General features: G+C 48.6%; 1 protein-coding gene and 1 long non-coding RNA gene across 2 annotated transcripts in view; one reads left to right on the forward strand and one right to left on the reverse strand.

Annotated features, from left to right (window-relative positions):
* The first annotated feature begins 3101 nt into the window (after positions 1–3101).
* On the forward strand, positions 3102–5105 carry LOC123521296. Its single transcript, XR_006679759.1, has 3 exons — positions 3102–3184; positions 3779–3852; positions 4771–5105. It is a non-coding gene; the product is annotated as an uncharacterized LOC123521296 (long non-coding RNA).
* Positions 5106–5110: 5 nt separating this feature from the next.
* The window catches only part of GPAT4 (glycerol-3-phosphate acyltransferase 4), a 74392-nt gene continuing 60727 nt past the window's right edge, over positions 5111–18775 (reverse strand). Inside the window, exons 11-13 of the mRNA XM_004707556.2 lie at positions 16674–16802; positions 16512–16591; positions 5111–9479 (exon numbers count right to left, since the gene is read on the reverse strand). Coding sequence (XP_004707613.1) covers positions 9371–9479; positions 16512–16591; positions 16674–16802 — 318 coding nt within the window. The 3' untranslated portion in view covers positions 5111–9370. The remainder of the gene's footprint in view (positions 9480–16511; positions 16592–16673; positions 16803–18775) is intronic.

Below are 18775 nucleotides of genomic sequence, written 5' to 3' on the forward strand. Positions count from 1 at the left end.
GCTCGGCTTATTTGGCTCCTCTGCCCCTCCTTAGGAACTCTGGCTCAAATATGTTTCACTCTTCAGAGCCGTGAGCCAAAGATCGATCCTACGTTTGACACCAACCCTGGGTGCAAACAGAGTGGCAGTTTGGTTTGCAGAGCTGGGAAGAGCGCTGTGTGCAGGGCTGCTGAAGGTCTTTTGTGGTGGGGAAGGGCTCCCCTTGTAACCAGTGATCCTTTCCTCCTGGGAGCTCCCTTAGGAGCAAGGCACCGGCCTGTGAAAGGGCACAGGGTGCCGGAGGTGCTGGACAGGGGCTGACTCCCCTCCCTCCCCCAGCTCAACAGCCTCCCCCCCACCCCCATAACTACCTCAGCCCCTCATTAGGCATCTCTGAGCCAGCAAACAAATATCATTTATCTTGGTAAAGTGAGCGAAAGCACATTCACCTGTCCAAGCAAGAGAATTAATGCTGTGTCAATAGGAAATCAGTGTTTACCTCTGGCCTTTGTGACATGCTGGGCAGAGCAGGCCACAGTCAGAGGAGAGGAAACAGACCTTCGCCGGCGTCATGGGACCGCGGTCGTTGGGTGGAATGCCAGGCTGTCCTCTGGGGCAAGGAGAGGACGAAGGACAAGACTCAGGCCTCAGAAAAGGTGGCTGACTTGTGATAGCGGTACCTTGGGGTCAAACATTCCCATGAAACACACCTCCCCCTCTTGACAGGGACGAAGGCGGCAGCAGAGGCCCCCTTTTGCTTTCCGCATGCACGCAGGGCAGTCTGTCAGTAATTACACAGGCTGCATGGATGTGCCGTTGCTAAGCAGGGAGCCGAGCGGGGCCACTGGCCAGTAAGACGCTCTTGGAATCCTACAAGTAGGCAGTCACTGTTTATCTCAGCTAAGAGGCACAGAAAAAGTAAATAGGTTATCCTCTAGGAAGTGGGATTTGAACCCTGGTGGTCCGGTGGTTACAGGTTGGGCTGTGGTTCACATGGTCGGCAGTTCGAAAGCCAGCAGCTCCACAGGAGAAAGACCGGGCTTTCTACTCCCGCCAACAGTTCCAGTCTTGGAAACTCACAGAGGGTCGCTGTGCGTCGGCATTGGCAAGATTGATGGCAGGGAGGTTTGTTTTTTTACCTGGCACCGAAGCCAGGGCTTTCCCCCAGTCATCGTGCACACACACGCACACAGCCCCCACCCAGGTCAAGTGTACAGACAGGAATCCACTCCCACCCCCAACCCCATCCCCCAAGGAATTCTGGCTGGGAGGGCCAGGGAGAGGCAGGGTGTGTGCGTGCCTGCGTGGCCCAGGAAAAGAAGCCTGCCGGGCCGATAAGACCTTGTTTCCCCTGAGCAAAGCACCAATTAAACACCAGGCAGATGTGAACAAATAAGATTGTGGCGTCCAGAGAGAAAATCGATACTAGATTATATGTCCTAACCCAATCATATACCAATTAATACAGAGCCGGTGGGGCTGGGTAGGGGAGGGAGATAAGTGCAGGCAGCCCTGGCCAGAATGCAGGCCCAGGTGGGCCGCCCCTCCGGTGGGTTGTGAAGCTGCCTGAGACCTGCTTCTCCCCGGGAGGGCCTAGCTCCCCATGCTGATGGGCCTGTGAACGCTGGCTCACCAGGGGCACTCAAACCCTGCAGCTGTTCTCGTTGCTTCTGAGCCCTGGGCACTCTCAAGGCCGCGGAGAACTGCCTGATGGGGCGCTGAGGTGGTAGTCTCTATGGGAGTAGGTTTGCACCACTCATTGAGCTTTGGGTGAGCGGGCGAGTGCTAAAGCAACGCACCCCCCAGGGCTCCTGTGGTGGGAGAAGGAGGTAAAGCAAGTCGCCCTGTGGCGTTGGCAGCTGGGAGCAGAGCGAAGAAGGGAGAGGTGAGCAAGAGACGCTTTGGAAAGGGCAGTGTGGTTGGGAAGGAGGCTACCCAGCCCCTGCATAGAAAACAGTCCTACAGTGTTTCCTTCTGGGCTTGGAGCCAGTGAATTCTATTGCCATTAAAACTGTTGGGGATAAACTTAAAAATAATAAGTAAAAATTACTAAATTACTTGCAGGGTCAAAGTTGGTAATGAAGACGTATTTTTTAAAAAAGTTGGTGGCTAGATAATGGTTTGTTTTTTTCCCCATGAACATTTTGAAGCCCCCTCATAAGCTACTTGACATTTAACTTGCTGCAACAACAACAAAACCCTGCAGCTTGCCTTCAGAAAGGGATCGAAAATCTGGGAAAACAAATGTCTACCCCAAGGAATGACATGGCCGCTGACGTCCCTGGTGAGGCTGTCGTCCCTAGTTTAGAAAGGACCGTCAAGGGAGCAAGACATTCTTTCCAAGGGGGTATTGGAAGACAAATGGCGAGGGTTTGCAGCCCAGGACCAGGTGACTGAGGATGGTGAGTGCCTAGAACATTCCACAGAAGGGCTTCAGGCCTGTCACGGGAGTGCCAGAGACGCGGCAACGTGATACACAGGCACCTACCTGCCAACAGACAAAGGTTTTCTAAGTTTAGCGGGCCCCTGTCCCAGGGGAGATGGCCTTGGCTTTGTCAGAAGGACATGTCAGAAGTACAGACGTCCCAGCGAGACCCGTGAGACCTGCTCCCGTTGGCGCCAGAACACTGTGAGCCAGGGGACATACTCTGCACCACAAACATCCCAACACCCCCGGGGAAAGGAGACCGACAGTGTGAGGCAGCGGGGTCAAGAGTGGAAGGATAGGTGGCAAATGAGAAGTAAAAAGGGGCCACCTGCTTCCGTGTTCCCCATAGCAAGTCCCACAGGTCGGAGTTCCACCTGCGGCCTGGATGCCCGCCCCACAGCCTCACGCCAGCCCCAGAGGCAGGGGCCCTACTCGCCAGGGCATCCGTGGGCCCGGCCGGGACTGTTGCATGCCAAGGAAAAACGAAATTTGCTAGTCGAATATTTTTTAGACATTTTGCAAGATGCACGGCCTCCCTGACAATTTTTAATGTACTAACTGCCTGGTCCAGTGAGCTGATTAATTGGTGCTGGAGAGATCAATAAAAAACAGAAAATTAAAACAATTTTAAAGTGATTAAGTAGTTTAACACCTGTCTCCCGTCACGTCAGCGCAGGAAGAAAAATAAAGCAGGTGTCGAAGGGGCCTCCTGAAGCAAGAGAAAACAGCGCCTGCCGTGGAGAAATGACAAATCACAGCTGGCGGATCAATCTGAGTGTGAGCCGCCCTTCCCCAGCCCCGCTGCGGGCGGAGGAGGAAACCGGGGACCCCAACAAGGGGCTGGGGGCTCCCCGGCCTCTCCTGCAGAGGCAGGAGCTGCCCCCACGCCTTGCCTTCCCAGTGTGCTCCTCAGCTAGAGGAAGACGGGTGTGCAAAGCCCAAAAGCAGAGAAAATGAGCACAGGGGGCCGAAGAGCAGCTGCACCTGCAACTCTGGGTGTGGTCAGATGGTTCCTGCCAGGTGCTGTGCTCAGTCATTTAGGGAGCCAGAGTGTCCTGGGAAGGAGGCACCCTGTCACAGCTATCTCTAGGATGATCAGATTCAGGACACTCTAGGTCCCCTCCTTTACTGCCACGGGGGACCGGCCCTCCCAGCTTCCACTGCCCTCCCGCTTCCCACCGTCCAGGTCTATCAACAGGCAGTGAAGGTACCTGATGGTTGATGGGCCTTTGTGCCAGAAAGGATGTGCCAACCTCGCTCCACTCTCCGCCACCCGAAACTAGAAATGGAATCTGCAGAGAAGCCCCACACCCACCCCCCACTTCTCCATGTCACCATCTAACCTGGTCACTCTTCTGCTTCCCCATCCAGGTGCTCCTGACAGCAGGGTGGAATGAATAAAGACGAGGGGGCTTGAGATGAGATGAGAGGAACCAAGTTGAGAGGTGAGCCCCCAAGACATTTAGGAAAAGTCTTCTGTTTCATCTTGAAACAAGACTTGAATTTTGCACTTGTAAAGATGCAAAAGGTATCATGGTCCATGTTCTAGAAAGCCATGCCCTCCCCACCACCCCATGTGACTCTGTCGCCCCCTGACACAGCCACATCTCTGTGGGGGTGGGGCTCAAGTCTCTGACATAGGTCCATGGAGTCCTTTGAAAAGCTCTTTGCCACGCCCTGAAACAGATGGGCCCCCTCCTGCAAACCAGTGTTGAAACTCAGGTGCTCTGAGCAGCAGTGCATCTATCTGTGCGCCTGGGCTTCCTCAGACTTCCCGAAGGCCCCTGGGCACCTGTAAGATCCCAGGAGGCAGCAGTTTCACCCCTGAGACTAGAGATGGAAGAGGAAATCCAGGCACAGAAAAACCTTGCAGCCGAGTTGAGAAACATTCAAGTCCTCGGCTGAACTTTTAATTTAGCCCTCCCAGCTTTCAAAAGCCCTGCCTGAGGTGCCCACGGTCACTGCCGACTACGAATGCACAAGGCCACAGGAGTAGGCCGGGTCAAGTTCTAACGATTCACTCCTGATAAAAAAATACATTATACAAAAATATATTTTTAATGGCCTGGGGATTCTGTTCAGCATTTGGGTCTTAATGGTCTCAATGAAAAGGTATCAATACACTGGCAGCAAACTTTATGCCAATGCAACTCTCTCTCTCTCTCATGCACGATTTGCCCTCTTCAGTGACTGGTTCCCTTTGAAAAATAACCCTGAGTTCCATCTCTACATAACAAAGTATGGGTGACCATCGCTTGGCTTCTCCTGCCCCAAGATGTGGCTTTGGTGGAAATTGGGGCAGGCAAGCAGCGAAAAGGCCCCAGAGCTGCTTTTCCTTGAACCCCGATGGTCTGTTTGCACAGGCTACCCGTTCCGGGAACCCTTCAGGTGGAGGGTCTGTGCTGTCCCATAATGCAGTTGTCCAGCACCTCACCACCTTCTGAAGCCAACACAAAGTTCTCCCCTTGGCACCCTCGGGCCTGTGGCTGCTCTCTGCAGTGAGCCTCAGACTGACGGAGATAAAGGTTCCCTGGGCCCAAGTTCCAAACTCGGCGGTTTTGTTTCGGTTAAAATGCAATTGTTTTCCTCTGGAGCGCGCAGTGACTGCTCCGCGTCAGGAAGATATATGAAAACCTCCACTTCAATTCAGCATCCTTTTTCTCCCAGACAAACACGGTCGGATTTTAATAAATCAAAGAGCCACACTGTTTAATAAAAATTTATTGACTTACAAGTGATTATTTATCAAAAGACCATTAATAGCAGGTACTGAAATGATGTGTTACTGGGTGGTGCTGGGAGACTAATAGGAAATCAATGCAGCTGGCCAGCCAGAATGCATATGAGAAGCCCACCACCCCCAACAGCTAGCGCAATCTCCCCAGCAAAATCCACCAGACGCTACCCCTGGTGCAATGAAAAGTCCCCCCTTTTTATTTATCGTTTACAAATGAAATGATCAATACTTTTAATCTAGAGCAAAATTTATTAACTTTCCCATCGGAGAAGAGACATATTGACTGGGGGGAGAGGGGGTGTTAGTGCACTGGAAGATAGATGGCTGGATGGTCGTCTCTTAACCTGTCCAAGAGTCAGTGTGCATGCAGCTGCCCTCCCAGCACCGACGCACCACCCACATAGCAACCGCGCCTGGCCACCCGGCATGCAGAGCACACAGTGGGGTTTTTCGTGCACTGGGGACAACAGGAAGCACTACCCCGTAGACAACTGAGTGCGTGGTCAATGCCAGAAAGGAAATGGCAGAACTTAGAGATCCCGAAGATTCCTAAAGAGCAGGATCAGTGTCCCCCCTGGTGGTGGGCTGCGAGGAAGGTATGCAACCAGATAGCTCCCGAGGATGGACACACTCCCCAGCACCCCCCACGCCCAGCCCAATCATCTCTGCAGAGCAGCCGCAGGGGTGGGGATCTGAGACAGTGCACACTCAAGTTCCAAAGCTGCTGCTTTATCACAAAGGCGTCATCTCCAAGGGTTCTGTCTTGCCGAGCTCTGGCCTGGTGACAGCCCTCTCTCCTCTGCTTCCTCCGGGCAGTTTTACTAGCTTTACTAGAAAGTTCCTGCTCTAACTAGGCTGGGAGCAGTTCATGTTGGCTAGAGAAGAGTGCTGGCCAAAATCCACTACGCCACTCAGCCCAAAGGTAAGTGTGAACTCAACTCTCCAATCATCTAAAATTCTCGAAGGGTCTTGTGGGGAACATGCCATAGTGTAGTTCAGTCCCATGGACCTCATAATGTTCTGAAGGGGAAAAAAATGAACTTAAAACGGACAACTCAACCTGGGAAAACCTACAAGATCAAATTCTTTGTGATTTAGAAATATTACAGGAAATATTACTGGTATTTTTGGTGAAGAAAATAAATTTTGTAGAGTTTATTTCAATCTAAAAAAAAACAAAAACAAAAACGGACAACTCATGTTTTCGGACCCAGACGTTTTTAGAAGCCCAAGTGCACTATGAGTTTAAAATCGGGTTTCTGCGATGGAAGTCTCCTAGGCCGTTCCCGAGGTAAGGGTCAGGACACCGACCTAGAGAAGTCAGCCAGCAAGTGGCAGAGCGGCTTTTGCAAGAGGGTTGGCCAGTGCGTGCACTAAGTAACAGCACCTGGTTTTCTTGCAAGCTCATCCCCATCCTGCTGGAGGCACAGAATAGCCTTACCTGGGACTCTTCGTCTGACATGTTTTTTGGTTGCTATGCCTCTGTGCCATGAGATCTTAACCCCAAATACCAATTTCGTTTTTGCCAGCCGAACATTCTTGCTTATGGAGAACTTGGGGGGTCTGTGGGATCCCCATTTAAAAAGGATGGGCAGTGTGACGATTCTAACACAACATTAACTAAAAACCTGAGATTGTGTTTTCGTGGGAGTTTAGAGCCTTTCTCTCCACTGTTAGTAAAAGAGTAAACAACTTTCGCTCACACAGCGGTGATTCTAAGCCAGCCTTGTGAAATATACCTTCAGCAACATACAGGTTTGTCGAAAAGTACATGAGAAAACCTTAATACACACGAGGGGACTTCAAAAAGTTCATGGGGAAATTGCATTATCATTTAATTCAATTTTCCCATGAACTTTTTGAAGCCCTTTCAAATACGTGTCATACATACAAACATACGCACAATGTACATGTTTATGGAAATTAACTGAGAGTCATGAAATAAAAAGTACTAAATAGCAAGAAGCTAAATTAGTCTCTTTTTCTAAAAAAAAGAGCTTGACCTAAGTCCCATTTTTAAGGATTATACCAGATAACATTTGGATGCTTTATCATCTCTAATAAAGGCTGATTCCCCCCCTCACCCCTTCTTGAACATTTTGTAAAACAGTTCAGAAAAAAACAAAACTTATAATCATAATAAGGTTTGAGAGAAAAGGTGAGAAGATGGACCTTTTCATGAATAGCAATGGGTCTAGTAGTTCAGAGGCATGGGAGGCCTTTCAGGGAGGTGAGAGGCAGGCAGTTAGGGGGACTAGAGAGTCTTGGGAGGAGACCTGGTGGCAGAACGGGGTGTGTGCCAGGCTGCAAACCTCAGGGAGGCAGCTGAGAACTACCAGCCAATGCTGAAGAAAGAGGCAAGATGAGCTCTTCTGCTGCAGTGAAGAGGCGCCGCCCACTCTGTCCTGTAATTCAGTCAGAACTGACTCGCCCAGAGTATGGAGTCTTGGGGTGTTGTCAGCAGTTAAGCACCTTACTAACCCAAGAGGTTGTCAGTTCAAACCCACCCCGAGGCACCTCAGAAAAAAGGCTTGGGAATCTGCACCCACGGCCTTGACACGTGTGCGGTTCTGCTCTGGTCACCGTGAAAGGGTCAGAGGGTGTAGTTCTTCAGTACGATCAAGTGTTATTTGTTCAATAGCCCAAGGAATGAGGATTCATGTCCCACTATATCCCAAAACCCAAGCCAGAGGGCAACCTCGGAGACGTGACCTTATAACATGACAGGTGCAGATCCTGGAAGGCATCATTGTGTCACAGATGGAGCGCGGGAGGGAAGGCAAATGAGTAGGCGGGTGGGTGGATAAATGGAGGGTGGGAGGCCACTTTCTCTTCTGAGGGATTTGAAACTGGGGGCCCCCAGAAGCAAGAGTCCACAAGGGTTGTCTGTCTCTGGATCGCCCTGCACGGACTGTAAGGTGGTGGGCCCACATGCCGCCCCTCATCCCCTCCCAGAGCCTCTCTGCTTTTACCCTGCCCCTTATCCTCTGGGCCAGCCTGCCACCTTCCATTCTCATCCCCCAATCCAGTGAAACAGGCCCACTACTCACTCGCTCGCAGCACCCTGGCCCCCATGTGTGGAGAAATCCTCTCCCAGTCTACACTGGGAATTCCGAACAGATCCTGTGCACCCGAGCGAGAGCTATATCCCCCCTGACATGGACAGTCCATCTTCCGAATGACCAGTCTTCATTCCAAGAGCCAGTCTCAGGATTATACACAAGTAAGATAAGGGCAATTTTGACAAGACAGAAAACAAAACATGTTATACAGGGTTCCAGCTAGGGAAGACAAAGAGAAGGGGAAAAAACCCTCATTTCATTCACCAGCCAAGAACATTTTATTTACTCACAAAAACAAATCCAAAGGCCTGTGCAGCAGCTCTGAGCTGACCTCGTCCTGCCATGCTTCACGGACCCGTGTTCATAACACTGAGCGTTACTGGTCTGTCCCCACTGTGATCCCCACAACAGCCTGTGAGGTAGGTGGCACCACTCCCCCCGCCGGAGTCACGCGATGACGGGAAAGCGAGCTCGCGTGCACCCACGTGGAGCAGGGAGGCCAGCACCAGTCTGGCTGCAGTGGCTCCCAGCTCGCAACACGGATGGAGCGCTCAGCGGCTGGCTGGCCTCTTCGCGCCTGCCTTTGGTGGCTTCCTAGGGGTGGAAGCACAAGGATTTCAAACTTCCTTTTGCTGAAAGCGCCTGCAGACTAGTTTTCTTTCTTGCCTGCCTGTGGGGATCCCAGGCTGGGGAGCAACGCTGAGGCAGGAGCAAGCCACGGGGCCTCAGAACTGCCACTCCTCCCGAGTGGGCGGGCTCTTCTCCAGCACAGGACCCGGGGCCTGTGACCCACTGACGTTCCCGCAGGAATGTGGCTGATTCCTCATAAACACTCAGCCCCGCTCAGCATGCACAGTGGAGAGTCAACTTTAATGGCATTCCTTCAATAGACTTATTGTAAGAGAAACAAAAAGGCATCTCCTCCCGGGTAGCCATACCAACAGCATTCACTCCAGACAGCCATGGGCTGGCTGCCTTAGCTGCCCTGCAGACCCTGGGGCTCTGGCGCCACTCTGAGACGCTGCAGTCCACGGGTCCAGAGCAGCCTGAGGCCCCGAGTGTGGAAAGGTTGTAGCAGGGGCGGCAGCAGCGTGGCAGCAACGACTCAAGCTGGCTCACACGTCAGGGTCTGAGAACGGCGGCTCCAGCAAGACAAGGGGAGGATCAGGAGCGGCTCCTGTCCTCGTGGTTCCCAACGATCATCTTGCTGTACAGCTTCTGCTGCTCCTCTTTGAACGTGTCCTTCACCTTCTCCCTCTTCAGACCACCGTCCCTGATGAGAGAAAGGCTGGGCGTCAGAGCAAAGCAGCTTCTCCCCCGCCCTCGGATCCCAGCGCTCCTCACGGACCAAGACACAGCTGCCAGGGCAAAGGCACTGGGAGGGGTGCTCCGTAGGGTGCCCTGTGAGCTGAGCTGGTGCCGGGCTCTGTTAGGGAAGCCACCCTTCTACCACAGACACTCAACTCTTATCTTACCCTGGGGTCAGAAGTCACCATTTGAAAAGATCTCAAAAGCAAAAAAAAAAAAAAAGCAAAAATATAATTGTTTTCTTAAGAATTAAAATAAGGTTAAGATTTTTAAAAAATTCTCTGCTCATATTCAAGGTGTGTTAGAATTGACTCAATCTAACATTTAAAAACCGTTTAAAGTTCTGTTTACTATCACAGTCTACAAAGGAGAAAGGTATTCTGGTGTTATTGAGTGGTTTACAAAATCTGAGACACACTGAGCGTCAATGAGCAACGAGTAAAGTCCCACCCCGGCACACATGACGCATGCAAACGAGAGCATGAGGCAAGCTCAGCTCTCCCTTCTTCCAAGCCAAGGGGCCTTGGCAGTGGCCTCTCACAGCACAGCTGCGCTCCAGAGTTCCAGGCAGTCACCTTGCAGAAGCAGAGGGCCAGGCTCGCGTCTAAGGCACCTCGGTGGGTTCAAACTGCCAGCGTTTCAGCGAGTCTTTGAGCACCTAACCATGTGCACCTCGCAGAGACACCTACTCAACTACCCTAATGGAACCAACCCTCAAACTCCTCCACTGTCTCTCGGAGTCTGAGCATCTCTCTCCAACAGCCCCAAACAAGCCTGTAGATCATTTGTTTCTTCACAGTCCACTCCCATGGGCTTTGCTCTCCAACTCTGCCTGAACTCTAGAACTATCATCACCTCTAATGATCAATCTGCAGGGCTCCTTCGTAGTCATTCAAGGTGACTGATGAGAACCGTACAAGGTATGTAACCTCACTGAGTGTTTTCATGCCCCATCTGTAAAAGGGCAGTAACAATTCCTAGTCTTCAGGAGACTACTGTGAGGATACAACAGGATTGTTAGCTAGCACACCAGCTTGAAAGACGGTAGCATGGTGAAAAGGTCATGATCTGAGAACCCACTGCTCTGTTGGGAATTCTGAACGCTTTACTTTCTTTCCCCTAATGGTCCCTGAGGAGTGACCAGGTGGGGTAGTGGTTACGAGTTGGGCTGCATGCTCCGAGGCCAGCAGTTTGAAACCAGTGGGAGAAAGATGGGGCTTTCTACTCCTATAAAGAGTTCAGTATGGGAAACTCACAGGGGCAGTGCTACCCTCTCCCACAGGGTCCCTATGGGTCGGCATGGACTGGACTGCAGTGACCTAGGTTCTGTAATGGTCACTTAAGTTAAATGTCCTCCAGAGTGACCCTTGCCCCCTAGCCATGTTGTCAGATGCCAGCGGGTGATCCCAGTGCATGGCAACCCCGTGACAGAGATCTTACACACTGCTACGTAGGCTGTCATTTTCTGGCAGAAGATCACTGGATGAGCTTCAACTGCCAACCTCCTGGTTAGCGAGGGAACCTGCCACCAAGGCTATGACGGTGCCCTTGAACTGGCACTCGTCCCTTATTGGAATACAAGGAGGTTTCAAAAAATTATTGGAATAATGCTATATCTCTTCCTCCATTGTCCCATGAATTTACTGAAGTACACCAACCTCACCCCACCCCTTGTGTAACTATTTCATTCTCTAATATGGGTCAAATCCAGCCAGTTACCTGTTTCTATAAATAAGGTTTTATTGAATGCAACTGTGTTCATTCAGGTATACACTGTCCATGGCTGCATCATGCTACCCAAAGTTATGGAATTGCAATAGCGACAACAAAACCGAAGCATATGCTATCTTGTTCTTTACAGAAAAGCCCGCCAATCCCTGCCCTAGTGGGCACCAAGCAAGCTACAATCATTGAACGCGTGCCTTCCAAAGGATGGCCAGCTTCACCAAGGACACTGAGCAAGGGCTCCACGTCAGCATCTGGCCAGCTCTACCTGGAGAGATGAGGCTTGTTTGCGTTTGTGCCCCACTGTTAGACTGGTACAACACCTAACAAGGTACACAGAAGTGAGTGCTTCTGTGTAAACTGTCAGTCTGTCACACTGCGGTGGCTTGTGTGCTGCTGGAAGCCGGTGTTCCAAATACCCCAAGGTTTTCGGTGGAGTTTCCAGACTAGGACAGACTAGAAATAAGGACCAAATACAACAGCGAAAGAGTTGTCTCCTCTAAGTAGCCCACCCACTGACACTGAGTCCATTCCAACTCACACAACCTTATTGGACAGAGAACTGCCCAGTAGTTTTTCAAGACTTCTAATTTCTATGGAGGCAGACGATGACATCTTTCTCCCATGGGAAAGCTGGCGGGTTCAAACCGCTGACCTGCTTCTCTGCTGAGAGCTTTCACCAGTGCACCAGGGTTTCTCCCAATGTAGTCAGCCTTCATTATGTGGATGGTGTAAAGCTCTGGGGACCTGCATTTGCTGGCGTGGCTGGTACAACCCCAAGTGAGAAGAAAACACCTGCAAAGATTTCTAGGTAACTGGAATGTGCAATGTACAAATCACGAGCCTAAGAAAACTGAGCAGTGTCAAAAATGAACCAAGATGTTTGAAGATTTATATCCTAGGCACTAGTGAGCTGAAATGAAGTTTCTTGGGCATTCTGAATTGCACAATCCTAAGGTGCACTATTCCAGGAATGACAGACGGAAGAGAAATGACCTTACATTCCTTGCTAAAAGGCACACTTTCTATAGTACGACATGCTCCATGATATGAGAGCTATACGCCCCACAGGGATGACCAGCTAATAAATACAACTCCTATTTGAATTTACAAAGGCCAAAGATGAAGAAATTGGTAGATTTGCACCATCTTCCATACCCTGAAATTGATAAAACATGCAATCAAGATGCATTAATAATTACACTATTAATTGTTGACTGAAATGGAAAAATTGAAACAAAGGGAAAGGGTCAGTAGTAGGAAACTATGTCATTGGAGATAAAACAGTGGCAGAGATCTCTTGATAAGTGTCGCAAGACCAGCAACTTATTCATTGGAAATACTTTTTTTCAACAACATAAACCACAATTATACATGTGGACCTTGCAAGATGAATATATGCAAGTAAAATGGACTGCATTTGTTCAAAGAGGTGATAGAGAAGCTCATGATGAGTCAAAACAAGGCCAGAGATGAACCATGGACATGGACATTGAAGTTAAGGCTGAAGACAATGGAAACAAGTCCTCAAGAGCCCAAGTACCACCTGGAGTATGTCCCCCCTGAATCTAGAGACCGTCTCAACATATTTGAACCCTAATGATCAAAGACTGAATGAGATGTGGGATAACATCAAGGATATCATACTGGACCGCAAAAGAAAGGTCAAAGGAAAGAAAAGACCTAAATGGAAGTCAGAAGAGACTCAAAAACTTGCTTGTAAATGTAGAGAAGCCAAAGTGAATGGAAGAAATGATAAAGAGCTGAACAGTATTTATCAACAGGCAGTGCGATAAGTGTTATAATAAAATGTGCAAGGACTTAAGAGTTAAAAAGCCAAAAGGGGAGAGTACAATAAGCATTTCTCTGGCTGGAAGAACTGAACAAGAAACTCCATGGGGAAAACAGAGTCCTGGTGGCACATAGGGTTAAGAGTTAGCTGCACGTGATGGACATTGGTCCTCTACTCAAGTACTCCCTCAATGCAAGAACACTTTGTTCTATTAAACTGGCATTCCACGATGCTCACCTTCCCAACATGAAGGCTAAAGACAAAAGCGGGTGCATAAGCAAATGTGGTGAAGAAAGCTGATGGTGCCCAGCTATATAGCATCTGGGGTCTTACCCAAAGGCTTGAAGGCAAACAAGCGGCCATCTAGCTGAGAAGCAACAAAGCCCATTAGCCTGTGTGATCACGAGGTATCGATAAGATCAAGTATCAGGCATCAAAGAACAAAAAAATCATATCATTGTGAATGAAGAGGAATGCGGAGTGGAGAACCAAAGCCCATCTGTAAGTAACTGGACATCCCCTTACAGAAGGGTCTCGGGAAGGAGACAAGCCAGTCAGAGTGCAGTATAGGACTGATGAAACATAAACCTTTTCTCTAGTTCTTTAATGCTTCCTCTCCCCCACTATCATGATCCCAATTCTACCTTACAAATCTGGCTAGACTAGAGCATGTACACTGGTACAGATAAGAGCTGGAAACACATGAAATCCCGGACAGATAAATCCCTCAGGGCCAATAATGAGAGTAGCCATACCAGGAGGGGAAGGGGAAGGTGGGGGAAAGGGGGAATCGATCACAATGATCTACATATAACCCCCTTCCCGGGGGACAGACAACAGAAAAGTGGGTGAAGGGAGACATCGGACAGTATAAGACATGAAAAAATAATAATAATTCATAAATTATCAAGGGGGACGGAGGGTGGGGGGAAATGAGGAGCTCATACCAAGGGCTCAAGCAGAAAGATGTTTTGAGAATGATGATGGCAACAAATGTACAAATGTGCTGACACAATCGATACAAACCCCCCAATAAAATGATTTTTTTTAAATGAAGACAATCTTACTGTACATGTAGAAATCAATTGAAGCAGTACATGCTTTGCTTTGTATCTTTTCTTAAATGTTTTGAAAAGTAACAAACAAACAAAAGTGTTAGCTGCACGCTAGTGGTTTGGTTATGGTATTGGCAAAACATGGGAGGACACGGGAAGCTTCAAAAGAGGAGGAAAGGAATACACAGTTACTAGGCCCAGACAGCTGGTAGACACTCAACCACCTCAGGGGGTGGCATATGACCCAAAAATGGACAGTGCTGAAGGAAGATGCTCAACCTGTGCTGAAGGCACTGGCAGATAATAAGGCTTTAAAAATCCTCACAACTGGACTAATAGACAACATCAGGATAAATGGGAAAAGGACTGAAGGGTCAGGAGTTTGTTTCACTTGGACCCACAAGCAGCGTTCACAGAAGTAGCAACCAGCACACGTGCTGCTCAAGACCTCTTTCAAGTGTTGAAGACCAAAGATGTCACTTTAAGGACTAAGGTGCACCTGACCCAAGTCATGGTGTTTTCAATGGCCTGCTATGCACATAAAAGCTGAAGAAGGATCGATGCCTTTGAATGATGGCGTTGATGAAGACCACTGAAGTATCATGGACTGACAGAAAACAAACTAATCAGTCTTGCAAGAAGTGCAGCTCCTTGGAAGCGAGGGTGGCAGCACTTAGTCTCACGTGCTTGGATATGCTATCGGAAGAGACCACTGTCTGGAAAAAGAACATCATACTTGGTGAAGTATGGACACGACAGACTGGCACAATGGGTTCAAACACAACAACAAGGAAGATGGCACAAGACTGGGCCGTGTTTCACAGGATCCCTGAGTCAGAGCAGACACCAGGGCGCCTAACAACATCAGAAAGCCACTTAGCACTCTCTGAGATACAGGCCGTTCCCGGGTTACAAACAAGACCCATTCCCATGCTTTTAAGAAGTTGCAGGTCTGCCTGGGTGCATATGGTCCTCATTTAGATTTACATTAGTGCAGGAAATGGCTCTGAAGCCTTTCCAATGATTTCAGAGATATTCACAGAGAATAGGGGGTACCGAGCAGGGGTACAATCCAGATAGGTGTATGTCGTAGTTATAATGTTTCACCATACTTGCTCAATCTGTATGTTAAGGCAAGTAATCCAAGGTGAGCTATATGAAGAAGAATTCAGCATCGAGATTGGAGGAAGGCTCGTTAACAATCTGTGACTTGCAGATGACATACCTTGCTTGCTTGCTAAAACTGAAGAGGACATGAAGCACTTAACTGGTAAAGATAAAATTAATACACACTACAGCTTTTAGTATAAATTATTATTTTTAACATAGAGAAAACAAAAAATCCTCTTAACTGGACTATAAGCAACATTCTGATAATCAGAAAAAAAAAAAAAGACTGAAATTGTCAAGGGTTTCCCTTAATTTGGATGCACAATCAACCCATGAAACTAACAGTCAACAAATCACACAACATACTGCACTGGGGAAATCTGCTGCAAAAGGTCTCTTGGTAAAGTGTTCAAAAGCAAAGAGGTCACATTGAAGAGTATGTTGTGCCTGACCCACCCAAGCCGGGATATTTTCAACTGCCTCATATGCACTAGAAACAATGAGCAAGGCAGATCAAAGAAGAACTGATACATTCAGATTATGGTGGTGGAAGAACAGTACGCACACCATGGACCGCCAACGAACCAACACCTGTGTCTTGGGAGAATTAAGAGTCAGAATGCTTCACAGATGTCTCACTCACTGCGGACACGTTCTTAAGAGGGAACAGTCCCCGGTGGAGGACATCATGCTTCCTAGCACCAGTGATAAAGAGTAAGTCCCTCGACAAGATAGACCAACGAGACGGCTGCGAACGGTTCACCAAGAACAACTGTGAGAACGGCACAGGCCAGGTAGTGTTCTGTTGTACACAGCGTCACTGTGAGTAGAGACTGACTTGAGGACACCTAATAGCAGATTAGTACAAGCCTCCCAAAGGTACACAGACCAGACTGCTTCTCTCCAAGCCCACCTTCCCCAAAGTTAGTCAAAGCAGCACAAACCAAAAAACAAACCCAATTCACTCTCACTGTGTTGATGGCAACTCACACCCTTTAGGACAGTGTAGAACTAGAACTGCTCCTGTAGGTTTCTGAAACTACATTTTTACAGGTGCAGAAAGCCTGCAGAGTGACTGGTGGTTCTGAACTACTGACCTCGTGGTCAACAACCTAACACACACCCACTACATCACCAGGGCCTTCTAGGTTGAAAGCAGGAGAGATGTGTCAAAGTGCTCACATCTGAACCTGGTGAGTTGAATTTTCCTTAAGAGGGAGAGGAAGATTCTTTATAAACGGGAGTCATTAAATCAGCATCTCGGTCAGAAGAGAAGTTCTCCTATATTAACCACCATGTCTGGCTCTACACTCACCACAGCAGGTCCACGAGTCCTCCTTGCCTGGCAATGGCAGATTTCACCCTGTTAGCAAAGTGGACAGCATCTTCATCTGCCTGGAAAAAAAAAAAAAAATGAGACCACTCAACCCAGGCTCACAGGCGCAGTGAAGACCTCTGCCCTGTTCGGGAGACTTACCTCCCTGGTCATTGGTGGCAGGTACCAAACACTACAGACAATGGCCCAGCTGGTCATCATTCTCAGCAGGTACGTCACCATCCCATACTTGCTGCTGTTCCAGAAGGCATCGCCGAATTGAGGGTCATACTGGGAAGCAACAGAAAGCTGGATGGTAAGAAGTCTGTAGCTCTAACAGTTTGTGGGGGCTAACAGCAATTTTCCTGAGTGAGTCAACTGCAGCAGGATCAGGATTTATTAGCTGCTGCTGCTACCAGACTCCCTCCAGGAACATTCTGAAGGAATTCTCCCACTGGGCCATTCTGACCTCCAGCAACTTCCAGGTCACCTCCCAGTGATGGACCCAATCTTCCGCTGCTGCAGAGCATGAGAGAACACTTTCCTACCAGGATTCCTCACACAAACCACTACCTCCCTCTTTAATGCAAATCACACCCCAGCTTTACCAGATTCCCAAATATCTTCAAAAATAAAACATAACGTACTTCCCAGAGAGTCAGTGCTCAGAGTCATTAATGATCCACTTCTGCTGCACTTCATTAGCCAGCCCCATTCTCTCCGGGAAAGCTAGCATCATGTCATTGCTCTTATAAATACGGTGACATGTATCCCACTTAGGTGGGCAGATTTCCTTATGTACCTACTAACTTCTAATCTCACTTCTGGTGCTCACACCTAGGGGAAAACAGAACTCGTATGCTGTGATTCTGTAGTTACACTTCCACCACCAAGGCTCCCTCTTCAGTCAGCAATGTTCATGAACAAACGGACGCACACTGCGGCACCAAGAGGTCTTAAGGGCTCTGCCGTTCCCATAGACGAGCAGATTCACTACACACTTTCATCGGCTATCAACTCTCATGGAGGCAAAAAGTGGGACAAGTGTTTGTGGGATATGCAGCTGCAGCCATGCATCTCTTTTTCACCAATCAGAGGGATCATCAGTGACACATAAGCCAGGGTGAGAGATGGTGGCGAAGTTGTACAAGCAGCAAAAAGAAACAAGTCCTTCAAAAGAATGCCTGAATCAAGTGTCATGAGACTTCTATGGAGTGCCTGAGGGGCCAGGACACACACAACACTGGACAGCTTCTGTGTAATGACAATGGAAGGAAGACTTAGGACCCCAAAGCCGAACATTTAAAGGCAAAAGGATCTCAAGAGCTCTCCCACAAGGGAGGGGAGGGAGTGTGGCAGGGCAAGCTAAAACGGTTGGGAAGTCTGATGAGTTGTTGAATTGGCTGAGTAAAAAAAAAAAAAAGGTGATCTGATATGAAATGTGAACCCTGACCTAAATCACAAAATAAAGAGCATTAACCCACAGTAGACCACGATGTTCCTGGCAGTCACACATACCCTTTCACTCAGAGACGGAGAGGCGTGCCTGGCAGGGAGCCTACCATGGAAACACACACTTGGGGTGGGCGGGGCGTGAACTCTCTTTGGCACTTCTAGCTATGAATTCCATGAGTCTCTGAATTAAAAAGTGATAATTATGCCTATAGAGCTAACTACAAAACAAAGGTATGAAGATTTATCGAAATTAACAATTTAAGTTTAACTACTGAGTTCAAATTAGAAGTCCCCGCAAAAATAAGGGAGTAAAATAAGTTCATTTTAGAAGCCAAAAGGAAATACAGGAGTAAAATGAATTTTAAACAGTAACAAATATGATTAGAAAGAGTTACAGTATTTTATAAAGCAAAATGTGAAGCAGGAATTTTGATAACGTAAGTGAGTATGAGAAAAGTCCTTTGTTCAGAGCTGATTCTCTGCCCCATGCTGGGCAGACACTGTGCAGGGAAAAACAAAGCAAAAGCTACATTAAACAAAAAACCCAAAACCCTCACTGCATCGAGTCAACCGACTCATAGCAACCCTGTAGAACAGACTAGTACCGCGGCAGTGGACGTCCCAGGCTGAACACAAAACCTCATCTTTCTCTGCTGAAGAAAGCTGTAAGTGCCTCAAAATCAGCCAACAACTTGATTTTGATGGATATGTAAGACCTAGGCAGTTGAGATAGTTTACTGTGCCAGCATGGCCGATAAACACAAGTGGGATTAACTGAAGGGCAGAGAGATAAATGGCTTGGTGAGTCT

This window comes from Echinops telfairi, unplaced genomic scaffold (assembly GCF_000313985.2).
Source record: "Echinops telfairi isolate 266 unplaced genomic scaffold, ASM31398v2 ScPeMD7_9;HRSCAF=40, whole genome shotgun sequence".
In the NCBI taxonomy this organism is placed as follows: domain Eukaryota; kingdom Metazoa; phylum Chordata; class Mammalia; order Afrosoricida; family Tenrecidae; genus Echinops; species Echinops telfairi.